The 12,930-nt window shown below is 43.4% G+C and overlaps 1 protein-coding gene across 1 annotated transcript in view; it reads right to left on the bottom strand.

Moving 5' to 3' along the window:
- The window catches only part of TRPC5 (transient receptor potential cation channel subfamily C member 5), a 260,230-nt gene that overhangs the window by 16,863 nt on the left and 230,437 nt on the right, over positions 1-12,930 (bottom strand). Inside the window, exon 7 of the mRNA XM_078063933.1 lies at positions 11,368-11,563. Coding sequence (XP_077920059.1) covers positions 11,368-11,563 — 196 coding nt within the window. The remainder of the gene's footprint in view (positions 1-11,367; positions 11,564-12,930) is intronic.

Raw genomic sequence — 12,930 nt, 5'->3', positions numbered from 1 at the left:
CGTAACCCACAGATAATATTGCCTACACTCAAAAGTCCTCATGAGGATCAAATAAGACAATATCTGCAAATGTGCTTTGGGAAGTATAAAGCGCTATGTTACTATAATTATGAAATCCATCATGTAGGCAGATCTCTTTTCAGTCAGATAATGCTTCCACCCATTGCCATAGAAATGTAATCTCCAAACACCAAACACTTGCAATGGATATAAATCCGCATTATGCATTTTTTAACATGGTCGACAAACCGAAGATCAGGGATTTCCTCAAGCTTCTCCCCATCAATCAGTGAAAAAGTATGTGTTGAGTACCTATGATGTGTCCCACATGTTACTAAGCAGCAGGGGAATATAAAGAAAACCTAAAGCAGAGCCCCTGTCTTCAAGGAGCCTCAGTCTACAAAGGTAGAAAAGAGATACATATGGAAACAACTAGAACAGCAGTAGGCAAAGGATGGCCTGCAGGCCTAATCTTGCCTGCCACTTGGTTTTGAACAGCCTGAGATCTACGAGGGGTTGTTACATTTCTAAGTGATTGAAAAGACATCAAAAGAAGAGTAATAGTTTTTACACAAAAATTATATGAATTTCAAATTTCCGTGCCTGTAAATAAAGTTTTATTGGCACACAGTCATGCCCATTTGTTTATGTATTTCTATGGCTTCCTTTGTGTTATAATAGCAGAATTGGATAGTGGTGACAGAGATCTTATTGTCCACAAAGCCTAAAATATTCACTGTCTGCCCTTTTGTAGAAAAAATTTGACCAACCCCTGAATAGAGGCCAAGGAGCTCAGCTTTGGTCAGCTTTGTCTGTTGCTCTGTCTTCACACTTTAAAATATTTTGTCACATGCATTGGGAATTCATGGATTTGCTCATTTATTCAGTAGATACTAAGTGAGAGCCGCCTATGTGTCCGACACCCACATCCTGGTTAAGGATGGAGGGACTCCAGCATCAGGTTTCTTGCATTAGTTTTCTTTTATGAAATGTTTGAAATGACGTCTTAAGAGAAAAACCCTGTAGCAAAATCTCCTAGAAGATTTATTGGGTGCTAGAAACTTCTTTGTACCCCCAGGAATCTTTAGGGCAAGGTCAATAGGAATTTTGGTGGAGTTAGTTGAGAGGATTCTAATTCTAATAGTTCAAACCTTCTTTAATAATGTTGATTTTCTAATGAATGAGGGGATCTAGAACACTTTCTTTTCTTTAACTATGGGAGCTTCCGGATATGCCACATTTAGTAAGAGCAGCTTTGAGATAAATATATTTGTCATAAAGCTTTTGTGATGAACTCACAATTTTATAGGCCCAGGTACTTCTCTAGAAGGTCAAATCCCCAGGGGAAATTGGGAACGAGAACAGAGGAAAGAGCAGAATCCTGTGACAGAAGACAGGAGGATAAGAAAGAAATACAATGACCCTTTCTCTTCAGTTTTACTCTTAGATCTCCTCTGTTTTTCTCTCTCAAACAAAAACAAATTTTCTTTGACAGCTGATGTAACGTAACTGCTGTCAGGCCTCGAGTGAAAGGCAGAGTAATGCAGCGGGTTGGTACCTCCGATGCTCCTTCTGGGTATTGTGACTTCTGTGTTGTAGCTCAAGGACACCTCCTGGCCTGTGCTGTCTCTCACATGGACTTGGGCTATAACATGGGGCTCCGATGACCACAGGAAGAGAGAGGCCTTATTAATATTAATCACTCCGAGCTCACATTTAGTTCCTCAACCTCAACTGCTCAGAAATCAAAGCTCATTTGTACCACTTAGCTTTCCAGTCAACTGACTCCTGGTGCCCAGAACAATGATAATGGGAACAAGCAGAAGCCAAGAAGAACCCCATTTCCCAACAATGACCTTTCAGCCATGGACCTTTGACTCATCCACAAATATGATTTGTAGCCAATGAAGAGAACATTCAGAGACCAGTCCATAGGGAGGCCAAGTCTTCCACGAGGAACAGTTCTTCCCGAGTCTCAGCTCTGAAATCATTGGAAATACAAACATGGTCATTTTTATGGACACAGATTGTCCATTGATGGTTGTTATTTTACAGAGTGGCTGAAGGCACCGTTGGCTTCGGGGACTGTTGCACAGACCTGATGATCCTTTGCAAAGCTGTGATGATGGCGACATTTTCCTTCAGTGCCTCTGATCTGTTTTCCTTGTTGGTGTCCCTTCCGCAGTCTTCAGGTACAATTCCCTCATGGTCTGTCTCACTCGCTTGGCCCCCTATGCAAACCTGATCTCAGTAAGGGATCAGATTCATTTACACTGAGTCACAAGTGACCTCCTAACAGCTTAACACATATTTGCATGCTAACTGGCGACAGGTCTTAAGGTGAGCTATTTCTGGATGACAGCGGGAGGAGGTTTGTGAATCCTCTGAGATTTTATGCTGCATTTGATCATGTCTGCTCATATGCGCATTTCTCTTGTCCATGTTTAACAGATGATCAAAGCAATCCATGGCCCCGAAAAAGTTAAAGGCAGTCTTCAAGGAAGAAAGGAAATGCAAAGAGAAATTTGAAACTGTGGTTCCGTGATTGTAGACCCCATGAGGACAGGGGTCTGTCTGTCCTGTTCACCTGTCACCTAATGTGTCTCCAGTAACAAGAATGTAGTATAGTATGGTGTAGTCTCTCAATAAATATTTGTTAAATATAAATATATATATAAATATAAATATTTATCCATCCAAGAGATATTTATTATTAAGTGAATGGGTGAAAGAGTCCAGGACATCAGCCAGTAGATGGACAGAGGGATTCTTGGGGCATTAAGCCTCTTGCATACTTGGTCTTGTTTGGTTTGAGTCACCCAAGAGAAGAGTCACCATGACAACTACTGATGTTCCTGCTGAACATCCAGGACAGGAGAATCTGGCATGCAGAGGGGCAGTACGGCCGTCTGCCCTGTCTGGTTGCCTTTTAGCACGGGGGAAGGAAACCCCACTTCCCTTCATTGCCTTCTTACCGTCCTCCCCCCTCCACCTCATCTTTGTTGGTGACCAAGATCATTACCAGGTAGCAGGCATCAAAGGCTGTTGCTGCTGTCAGAAGCAGAGACTGCCGCTCAGCAGAGACCTGCCAAAGGATACCTTCGGCATTTTGAGGTGAAGAGCTCCGTCCTCAGCAGATGCGGGCTCTCGGACCGCTGGCTGACAAAGCCATGAATGGACCTTGACGCAGAAAAACCTAGGAATCCATTTCTGTGTTAGACCAGCAGGGGGAAGGCCAGGCCCAGGCAAGATGCAGAGATCTGAAAAGTCAGCCTTTGGTGCCCCCTGCAGCATCCGCAGAGAGAATGCTCCTCTTCTCGAGACTTCCCTGAAGTCCACTCGCTTGTGAGGATGTACTTTCAAGAGAGCCTTTCGGCCACGCAAGAGCTCTCTGGGAAGCGACAGCATGAGAGGCCGATCCAAAGGCAGGATGTGTAAGTTGAATGAGGAATTCTTGTCATGCAAATGAGCTTGAGAGCGCTGAACTTTTTACCCTTTGTGGGTGTGATTATCTCAGGTGGGTTGTGTGATTGTTCATTGAGGAGGCTGGCAGTATTCAGGGCAGAGCTAAGAAGAAACTGGAAGTCTGAAGTGCGCACAGGCACACTGAAGGAGAAAAAGAGAGCCAGCGTGTGTGTGTGTGTGTTTGTGTGTGTGTGTGTGTGTTGGGGGGGAGGGGGCAGGGAATCTCAGGGAAATGGAAGGCACTTAATCTCTAGAACCAAGGGAAAGACTCCTTAGAGGATAGTCCTCTGATTAGAAGTCAGGAGACAGTCCGAGTCAGTGAATCAAGTAGAAGGATAAAGCTGAGGGAGTCCAAGGTTGGGTGTAGGGGGGGGTGGGGGGGGTGTGCATCCAGGTCTGGGGAGTTGGAATGCAGGCAGGGAAAGGGGTGGGTATAGTATTGTGATTACTTTGGATTAGACACACCTGCCAGTGCCCTTATTAAGCGTGTGCCCTTGGGTAAGTCACTTTGAGCTCTGTGCCTCAGTTTCCTCGCCTATCAAACTGAATTAATAATAGTACCTGCCTCACAAGGTTGTAAAAATTAAATGAGAAGATATGTATGAAAAGTGCTTTGTATCGTGTCTGGCATATAATAAATGCTCCATAAATGCTAGTTATTATTGATGGGAGTTATAATGATAATAGATTGAAAACAGTTGAATGCCTATCAGATTAATAAAGGCTGTCTGTATGCTAGATAGTCACTGCAGGCTTATTACTGACTTCTCTAAGCCTTAGGGGACTGAGAAAGCTCAGCTCGGGCCTAGAGGTGGAGGCAAAGGGCTTGTCCGAGGTAAGGTCCACGTAAGGCAAGGCAGTTAGCCCAGGGTGCTATGCTGCGCCGGGTGGACAGCAGTATAAAGACACAGAATGGGGATGTGAGAAGCCATAAGAGCAGACCTCATCTTTTAAAGTTATTTTTCTAAAGGCAGGCTCTGAACTCATCCAGCTCCTAGAGATACGATTCCCCTATATGTTTCTCTTCATTGCTGGGGCATATTCCCTATCGGCACAGGGAGGACATTATTCCCATTTGAAGATATTTTCTTTTACTTTTCTTTTAAAAGATGTTATTTATTTATTTGAGAGAGAGAGAGAGAGCACAAGCAGGGGGAGTGGCACGGAGAGGGAGAGGGAGAAGCAGGCTCCCCGCTGAACAGAGAGCCCGATCTGGGGCTTGATCCCAGGACCCTGGGATCATGACCTAGGCTGAAGGCAGACACTTAACCGACTGAGCCACCCAGGTGCCCCCCATTTGAAGATATTTCCATTGGAAATCAAAGAAGAGGAGGCAGAAAAGAATGAGGCCATCTCCTACACCCTTGTTGCCTTCAATCAACACCAGGCCGATCCTTGCTGATGTGCAAACTATTTCCCTGCCAGAAATGAGATCTGAAAGCTATCCCCCCTTTTCTGTCTTTCCAAATTTGACCTTCAAGTCTCAGCCCCATCTGTCCTTAATAAACCAACCCCACAAAAACCTAATCAGAGACATATGGATAGGTTGGGGTACAGCCAGACAAATGGAAATCACTCTAGTTCTTTCAAGCAGAAAATTTAAAACAGGGATTAGTATGTTGATGATGGAAGAGATAAGAAGCCAAACAGGACAGTGAGACAGCTCAGAGAATTTTCAGCTGAGCAACAACAGGAAGCCCCTCTTATCCCTAGAGTTGGAGGGACAACTGGAAGAGGTGGTGAGTGGTGTTACCAGAGCCAGCAACGGCCCAGCAAACCCTCCTCATGCTTCGAATCTCTGACATCTTCTTTTGTTACCAGCTGGAGAAAACTCTGCTTTTACAGGACCTATGTGATTAGATTAGGCCCATCTGGATAATCTCCCTGATTAGTAACCTTAATTACATCTGTAAAATCTCTTTTGCCACATATGCAATGTAATCACAAATGTGCCATCTCATCATATTCACAGTCCTGACAATTAGGGTGGGAAATCTTAGGGGAGCATTTTAGGATTCTGCCTGTCACTATGACATTCAGACTGTTTAATAAACTGACCAATCGGGGGCGCCTGGGTGGCTCAGTCTGTTAAGCATCTGCCTTCGGCTCGGGTCATGATCCCAGGGTCCTGGGATCGAGCCCCATGTCGGGCTCCTTGCTCAGCGGGGAGCCTGCTTCTCCCTCTCTTCCCTGCTTGTGCACACACACACTCTCTCTTTCTCAAATCAATAAATAAAATAATTTAAAAAAAGAAACTAACCAATCAGAATGTATACCAGCAATAGCACTGGGACAGAGGCGTGCAAAATACCTTTCACCTGCTGGATTGTGAGGTGATCTAGGGGCATCCCAGAGGGAACAGCTGGAGTGGCAGCTATTTACCAACTGGTATGGAAACATTTCAATGTCTTCACAACTGGGTGCCGTATCAGTGCATAGCAGTTGGTTATCTGCCTGGTTAGTGGGTTACAAATCATGGGTGTAGTGTGCGAGTTGTCGTCTTCTCTGTGCTTTGAAAGTCTGAGGTTGGTCTCGGGTGACTGGGGGTGGGCAGGAAGACCACCTGCCCCCTCCCTTGACATTCGCGGGTGTGCGGTGGCCCCTTCCGGCTTTGTTTACTGTTTTTGCAGTGCTGGGATTGTTTTGATGAATGTCTTCATGGGCATAGCTATCTTTGGCAGTTGGAGACTTCATCCATTATCTGAGCCTCCAAATGCTGCCACCCCAAGGGAGATAATCAATTCTATGTATTTGGGCTCTCCCCAAGCCTTGCAGCAGATGTGGCTCAGTGAGGCAAGTGCTGTTTACTTAATCTCAGCTTTAGAGTGAACACTCCACAGTAGCCAGAGAAACTGAGGGTTCTTAGTAACTTGCCGCACGAGGCTATATCACACAGATCATAATAAGCCCCATGTTTTGTGAGGACCCGTCTCAGGCAAAAGAGATGCCCCTTGTAGGTGAGTTGGACGTAGGACTAGGTCATAAGGTAAATGAATGTTGTGGGGCTGGTCTGTCTCTCCCACCTCATATTTTCATAAGGGTGAATTTGATGAAAATGGTATCAAGGGCAACTTCACTTGATGGAACTGGGAGCATACACATGAGGAGCAGCAGTGACAAGGTGGATGTGTTGAAAGAAGTGTTACAGAGAGAAATAAGCAGCTTGAGAGAGAGAAAAGGATAAAGGGAGAAGAGGAAATCGATGATAATCACAAACAATAATAATATAAAATATGGCCAGCTTCACTTGATGATGCTGGCTGGGACCACAGAGCACACGCCTGGAGTGATCCTTGCTTCCCCATATCTTGAAGCTGACTATCTATGACTGCAGTGGAGCCTCCTCTGGCATAGAAATATGAATTTCTCAAGAGCCATATCTCTACTCCACCAGCAGCTCTGCATCCTGTGCAGAGCATTGAGAAAGAGCTTGACCTTTCAAGGGATTGCTATTACCTGGTGTTCCTGAGCCCTGTCTTAGGATGTAAGACACTAAACATATTCCCAGTAAAGCATGTCAACAACTGAGTCTCCACTTAGACTGAGTCAGCCTGTTGATACCTTTTGAAGTAGGAGAGATTTATCCTCAGTGGCTTCCCTTCTTATGACATTTCTTCCATATGAGGGCCCTTCTAAAAACTACATTGACTACAGAAGTGGAGATGTGGTGAGTGGAATCGAATCTACTTGCTGGTCTTTACTGCTCAGACAGATCCAGATATTTTTGGAATCTGGTTGCCCAATATCAGGACCCCACTGGATCCAGTTCCAAATGTTAAAGACACATAAACAGAAGATTATTTCCACCCTTCCTACCAAATGTCACTGAGCTCAGTGGGAGACACCACAGCCCTGTATTAGGTGACAAGAAAATCTCTTTGTTTTCCACTGCCATTAGGAGCGATCAGCTGCAAGACACCCAGGGAGAAAATGACAAGGGCCTCAGCATGAATATTGCCATCTTTGGCAGGGTAAGGGGATGCTAGGCATAGCAGTGGAAAAATAACCCCCTGAGATTTTAGGCCTGTCCCCTTTATACAGACAGACTTGGAGTGAGCATAGATCATTCCAGAATTCTTGGCCTGGTTGGGTTCGAACTATTGAGAGAGAGAAGTATAAAACTGAGTGATATTCCATTTCAAAAGCAGCAGATGGACAGCATTTCAGAGCTAGAAGAGACCTTGCGAGCTTAGCCTGTTCATCTAGACATCCAGACTCACAGGATGTCAGAGCCGGCAGGGATATTAAAGACCACTGCATCAGACATGGCCAACAGGTGCAGGAAAAGTTGCTCAGCATCAGTAATCATCAGAGAAATGTAAGGCAAAACCACCAGGAGCTATCATGTCACAACTGTTAGAGAACAGCTATTATCAAAAAGATAAGAGGTAACAACAAATAATCCAATCAAGAAATGGGCAGAAGACATGAACAGACATTTCTGCAAAGAAGACATCCAAATGGCCAACAGACGCATGAAAAAGTGCTCAACATCACTCAGCATCTGGGAAATGCAAATCAGAACCTCAATGAGATACCACCTCACACCAGTCAGAATGGCTAAAATTAACAAGTCAGGAAACGACAGATGTTGGCGGGGATGCGGAGAAAGGGGAACCCTCCTACACTGTTGGTGGGAAGGCAAGCTGGTGCAGCCACTCTGGAAAACAGTATGGAGGTTCCTCAAAAAGTTGAAAATAGAGCTACCCTATGACCCAGGAGTTGCACTAATGGGTATTTACCCCAAAGATACAAATGTAGTGATCCCAAGGGGCACGTGCACCCCAATGTTTATAGCAGCAATGTCCACAATAGCCAAACTATGGAAAGAGCCTAGATATCCATCAACAGATGAATGGATAAAGAAGATGTGGTGTATATATATACAATGTAATTTTATGCAGCCATCAAAAAAAGAAATCTTGCCATTTGCAAAACATGGATGGAACTAGACGGTATTATGCTAAGCAAAATAAGTCAATCAGAGAAAGACAAGTATCACATGATCTCACTGATATGAGGAATTTGAGAAACAAGACAGAGGATCATAAGGGAAGGGAGGGAGAAATGAAACAAGATGAAACCAGAGAGGGAGACAAACCATAAGAGACTCTTAATCTCAGGAAACAAACTGAGGGTTGCTGGAGTGGAGGCAGGTTGGAGGGATGGGGTGGCTGGGTGATGGACATTGGGGAGGGTATGTGCCTTGGTGAGTGCTGTGAATTTTTTAAGACTGTTGAATCACAGACCTGTACCCCTGAAACAAATAATACATTATATGTTAATAAAAAAATAAAAAAATAAAAAATAAAATGAAAACTAAAAAAAAAAAAAAGATAAGAGGTAACAAGTGTGGTGCAAATGTGAAGAAAAGGGAACCCCGGTGCACTGTTGGTGGGAATGCAAACTGGTGCAGGCACTATAGAAAACAGTATGGAGGGTCCTCAAAACTATTAGAAATAGAACTATTCTATGTTTCAGCGGTCCCACTTCTAGGTATATAGCCAAAGAAGAGGCAACCATCATCTTGAAGAAATATCTGCACTCCCATGTCCACTGTGGCATTGTTCACAAGAGACCAGACATGGAAACAACCTAACTGTCCCTTGACAGACAAATGGAAAAAGAAAATATGGTGTGTATATCTACAACAGAATATTCCTCAACCATGAGAAAGAAGGCAATCCTGGATGGATGCAACTGGAGGGCATTATACTAAGACAAATAAGTCAGGCCGAAGAAGGCCAGTATTGTCTGATCTCAGTTATACGTGGAATCTAAAAGAGTCCAATGCAGAGAGACAGAGAGTAGAAGGGAGCTTGCCAGGGGCTGAGGGTTGGGGGAAATGGAGAATATTTGTCAAAGGGTACAAATTTACAGTTAGAAGTTGAATAAGTTCTGGGGATGTAATGTCCAGCATAGTGACTCTAGTTCACAATATTGTATTGTATACTTGAAAGTTGCTAAGAAATTTGCTATCTTAAATATTCTCATCAAAATGGTCATTTATGTGAGGTGATGGATGTGTTCACTAACCTTATTATGATAAACATTTTGCAATATATATCTGTATCAAATCATCACGTTGTACACCTTAAACTTACCCAATGCCATATGTCAATTATATCTCAATAAAGACCATCCATTTCAACCCTCTTACTTTTTTGGATGAAGAAACTGAGGCCTACAAAGGGAAAGTAAGTTACTCAAGGTCACAGTTATAAATGACAGGACTAAGACTAGGGTCCCTGGTCTTCTAACTCCTAATATATTTTTTCACTATATGCCTCCACCTAAGTACCTAAGATCTAAACCATCCTAATGGATACTTTTATATTCTGATTTCTTTAAACTGTCCAGTGAGAGAAATTCTACAAACCCACCTGGGAGAATACATCTCATTGCTATTTATGGTTAGGAAATTTCTCCTAATAGATAACTTAAAAGCCTCCTGCTACAACATAAACCCATTCCTCTTCGGTCTGTCTTTAATTGAAATGGATCACAGAGGGGCACCTGAGTGGCTTAGTTGCTTAGTTAAGCATCTGCCTTCGGCTCAGGTCATGATCCCAGGGTCTTGGGATCGAGCCCCACATCGGGCTCCCTGCTCAGCCGGGGAGTCTGCTTCTCCCTCTTCCTCTCCCTCTGCCCCTGCTCATGTGCTCTCTCTCACTCACTCTCTCTCTCTCAAATAAATAAATAAAATCTTAAAAAAAAAAAAAAGAAATGGATCACAGATGGTCACTATCACCAGAAATATTCATGAAATATGGACAATATGTGTGTATATCTATGTGTGTAAAAATGTGTGTATATTTATGTATATATTTATATGTATACTTTTATTTATATAACCAATAATTTAAGCTGCTTTTCTGTAGGCTAAATGATTCCTCAGTGGCAGACAAAATCTGAGAAATAGCATCAATGAAGGAAGACAAGAGTCAGGTCTTTTCATCTGTCTTCTGTGCTATAGCAAAAACTTTCAGCAACAGATAGACCCATGGGGGTGATCTAGCATCTTAATATGAACTAAGCATCCAAATCCACTGGTACCCAACTAAACAGGACCTCAGATAGCCAAAACTCCTTTGCTAATACTCCATTTCTAAATATGATATGCAGATCATAAGAAAATATGCTAAGGTTAGATATTTACTTTGGCATCAAAAACCAGGGCAGGGCCTGGACCAATCCCCTGTCCTATACCTTCACCATTTCTTGTTTAGGGTAATATTGCTGATCCAAATGGTAGCATGATGGTCAAAAAAAGATTCAGTGATTGACTCTACTAAAGAGTGTCTCACAGTGGAGTGTAATTACTCATATATTCTTGATCAAAAAAGAGTCACTCTCTGCCTGAGAAGGTTGTCTTTGGCAACCTTTGGCTCAGTTTTGTGAGGAACATGTTTGCAGTGATGAAGGAGATAAGACCCTCCTGCCTAGAGAACCAGTCAGCTCAATCCACCCTGGAGATTAGTGGAGTGACAAGTTATAGCCAAACTGTGCTCATACCTCCCAAGCTCTCCTTCCTAAGGCAAGAAAATGGATTCAGAGTTTTAAGGCTACCAGAAAGTCTTATTAACTAGAACGTCCTCTTCTAGATTACTGAGATTCAATGGACTCAGAGTCCGAACCGAGTTGCCTTAGAGAGAAACAATTCACTCTAACAACTGGAAAGTCTTATTAACTAGAACGTCCTCTTCTAGATTACTGAGATTCAATGGACTCAGAGTCCAAACCGAGTTGCCTTAGAGAGAAATAATTCACTCTAACAACTGGGAAAGCTAATGGAAAATACTTGATGCCAACACACTGCTTCATTGAGCTTCCAGTGGGCTCCAGGCCAATGTGACCACTCTAGAAATGAAGTAATCACCCTTGTCAAGCAAAGCTACTCACGGCAATAAGCTGGTAGGAGTTGTTCATCATGGCAATCAGCATGTTCAGCAGCACAACTAGGGAGATGACGTTGTATGTCCCAAACATGGTAGCTCCCACAAACTCTGTGAACTCATGTCTGGCTTTCACATTGGTGACATAGAGATTTAAAAGGCCGAAGACAGACCAGAAGAGAGACTGGAGGGTTTCGAAGAGCCTGAAAGAGGTCGAAGAGCAGGTTAGTTAATACTCTAGGAAGGGCAAGAAAAATAGACAGAAAATGTGAAGGGATCTGCTTAATAAGGGGCCTGTCAGATTTACATCCCAACAGGGAGACTATGATGTCACATGATTTTGGTCTCTTTCCCCACACAAACCTATCAGGTGGGCTCATTTGTTTGTTACCGCTTCTGTCTCTTAGACTTTCCCCTTCCGCCTGGAATACCTTCTCTCTCTTCTCAGTCTACACAGAGCCTATGCTTTTCTTTTTTCTTTTTTAAAGATTTTATTTATCTCTTTGTCAGAGAGAGAGAGAGAGAGAGAGAGCACAAGCAGGGGGAGCAGCAGGCGGAGGGAGAAGCAGGCTCCCCGCTGAGCAGGGAGCCCGATGTGTGCGGGGCTCGATCCCAGGACCCCGGGATCATGACCTGAGCCGAAGGCAGACGTTTAACCGACTGAGCCACCCAGGCGTCCTGAGCCTATGCTTTTCTAAGAGTTATTTCCAGGGCTCCTTCCTTTGCCAAACTTTCTCTTTCATCTTGAGACCATGTGATTTATCACCTTTCTAATTACATAATGACAGTAAATGAGTAGTTAAGAATATGGTGCTTGGGTTAGAAATCTCAGCTCTGTCATTTGCTAGCCAAGTGAATGTGAACAAGTTACCATTTCTGATACTTCTTTTGTGGTTCTGACAGGGCCCAGCGGGGTGCTAAGCTCAGTGGAGGAGCTTAGGGATCCTTGAATTAACACACTGTGTAGATTATTTTAAACGATATGTCAACTAACACTCACTGAGAACTTACTATATATAAACATGTTAAGCACTTTTCCATACATGATCATTATTATCCTTATAAAAACTTTATTGTTATGGCTGAGGAAGCAGAGATTCAGAGGTCACTCAGCTCTAAGTGCTGAGCCAGAATTCAAAATCCAAATCCATCTCACCTTCTCAAACCACTGCATTATTTTATATTAGATGGCTTCACAAATTATTGTTTCCTCTCCTAGTCTCCAAATATGTAACTTTGCAGTATGTTTTCGGTGTCTAGGGTTTATTTGGCCTCATATTCAGAAGTCTGTGCAGGTAGCAATAAAAGGCAGCCAGCTCCGGGTGGCAGAAATCAACCATTTCTCAAGCTCACAGATGAGGGGCAGAACATAAGAAATGTTACTTTAAGATTAGATGCCCTTTTTCTATTGCTCAAAATAGGTTGCTTTAATTTTTTTAAAGATTTATTTATTTTTAGAGAAAGAGAGCATGAGCAGGGGGAGGGGCAGAGGAAGAAAGAAAAACAGAGAGAGAGAGAGAGAAGCAGACTCCCTGCTGAGCACGGAGCCCGGATATGCGGCTTGATCTCA

Source organism: Halichoerus grypus, chromosome X, assembly GCF_964656455.1.
Source record: "Halichoerus grypus chromosome X, mHalGry1.hap1.1, whole genome shotgun sequence".
In the NCBI taxonomy this organism is placed as follows: domain Eukaryota; kingdom Metazoa; phylum Chordata; class Mammalia; order Carnivora; family Phocidae; genus Halichoerus; species Halichoerus grypus.
The sequence above is the reverse complement of the archived record's forward strand: the minus strand, read 5'-3'. Positions and strand labels throughout refer to the sequence as shown.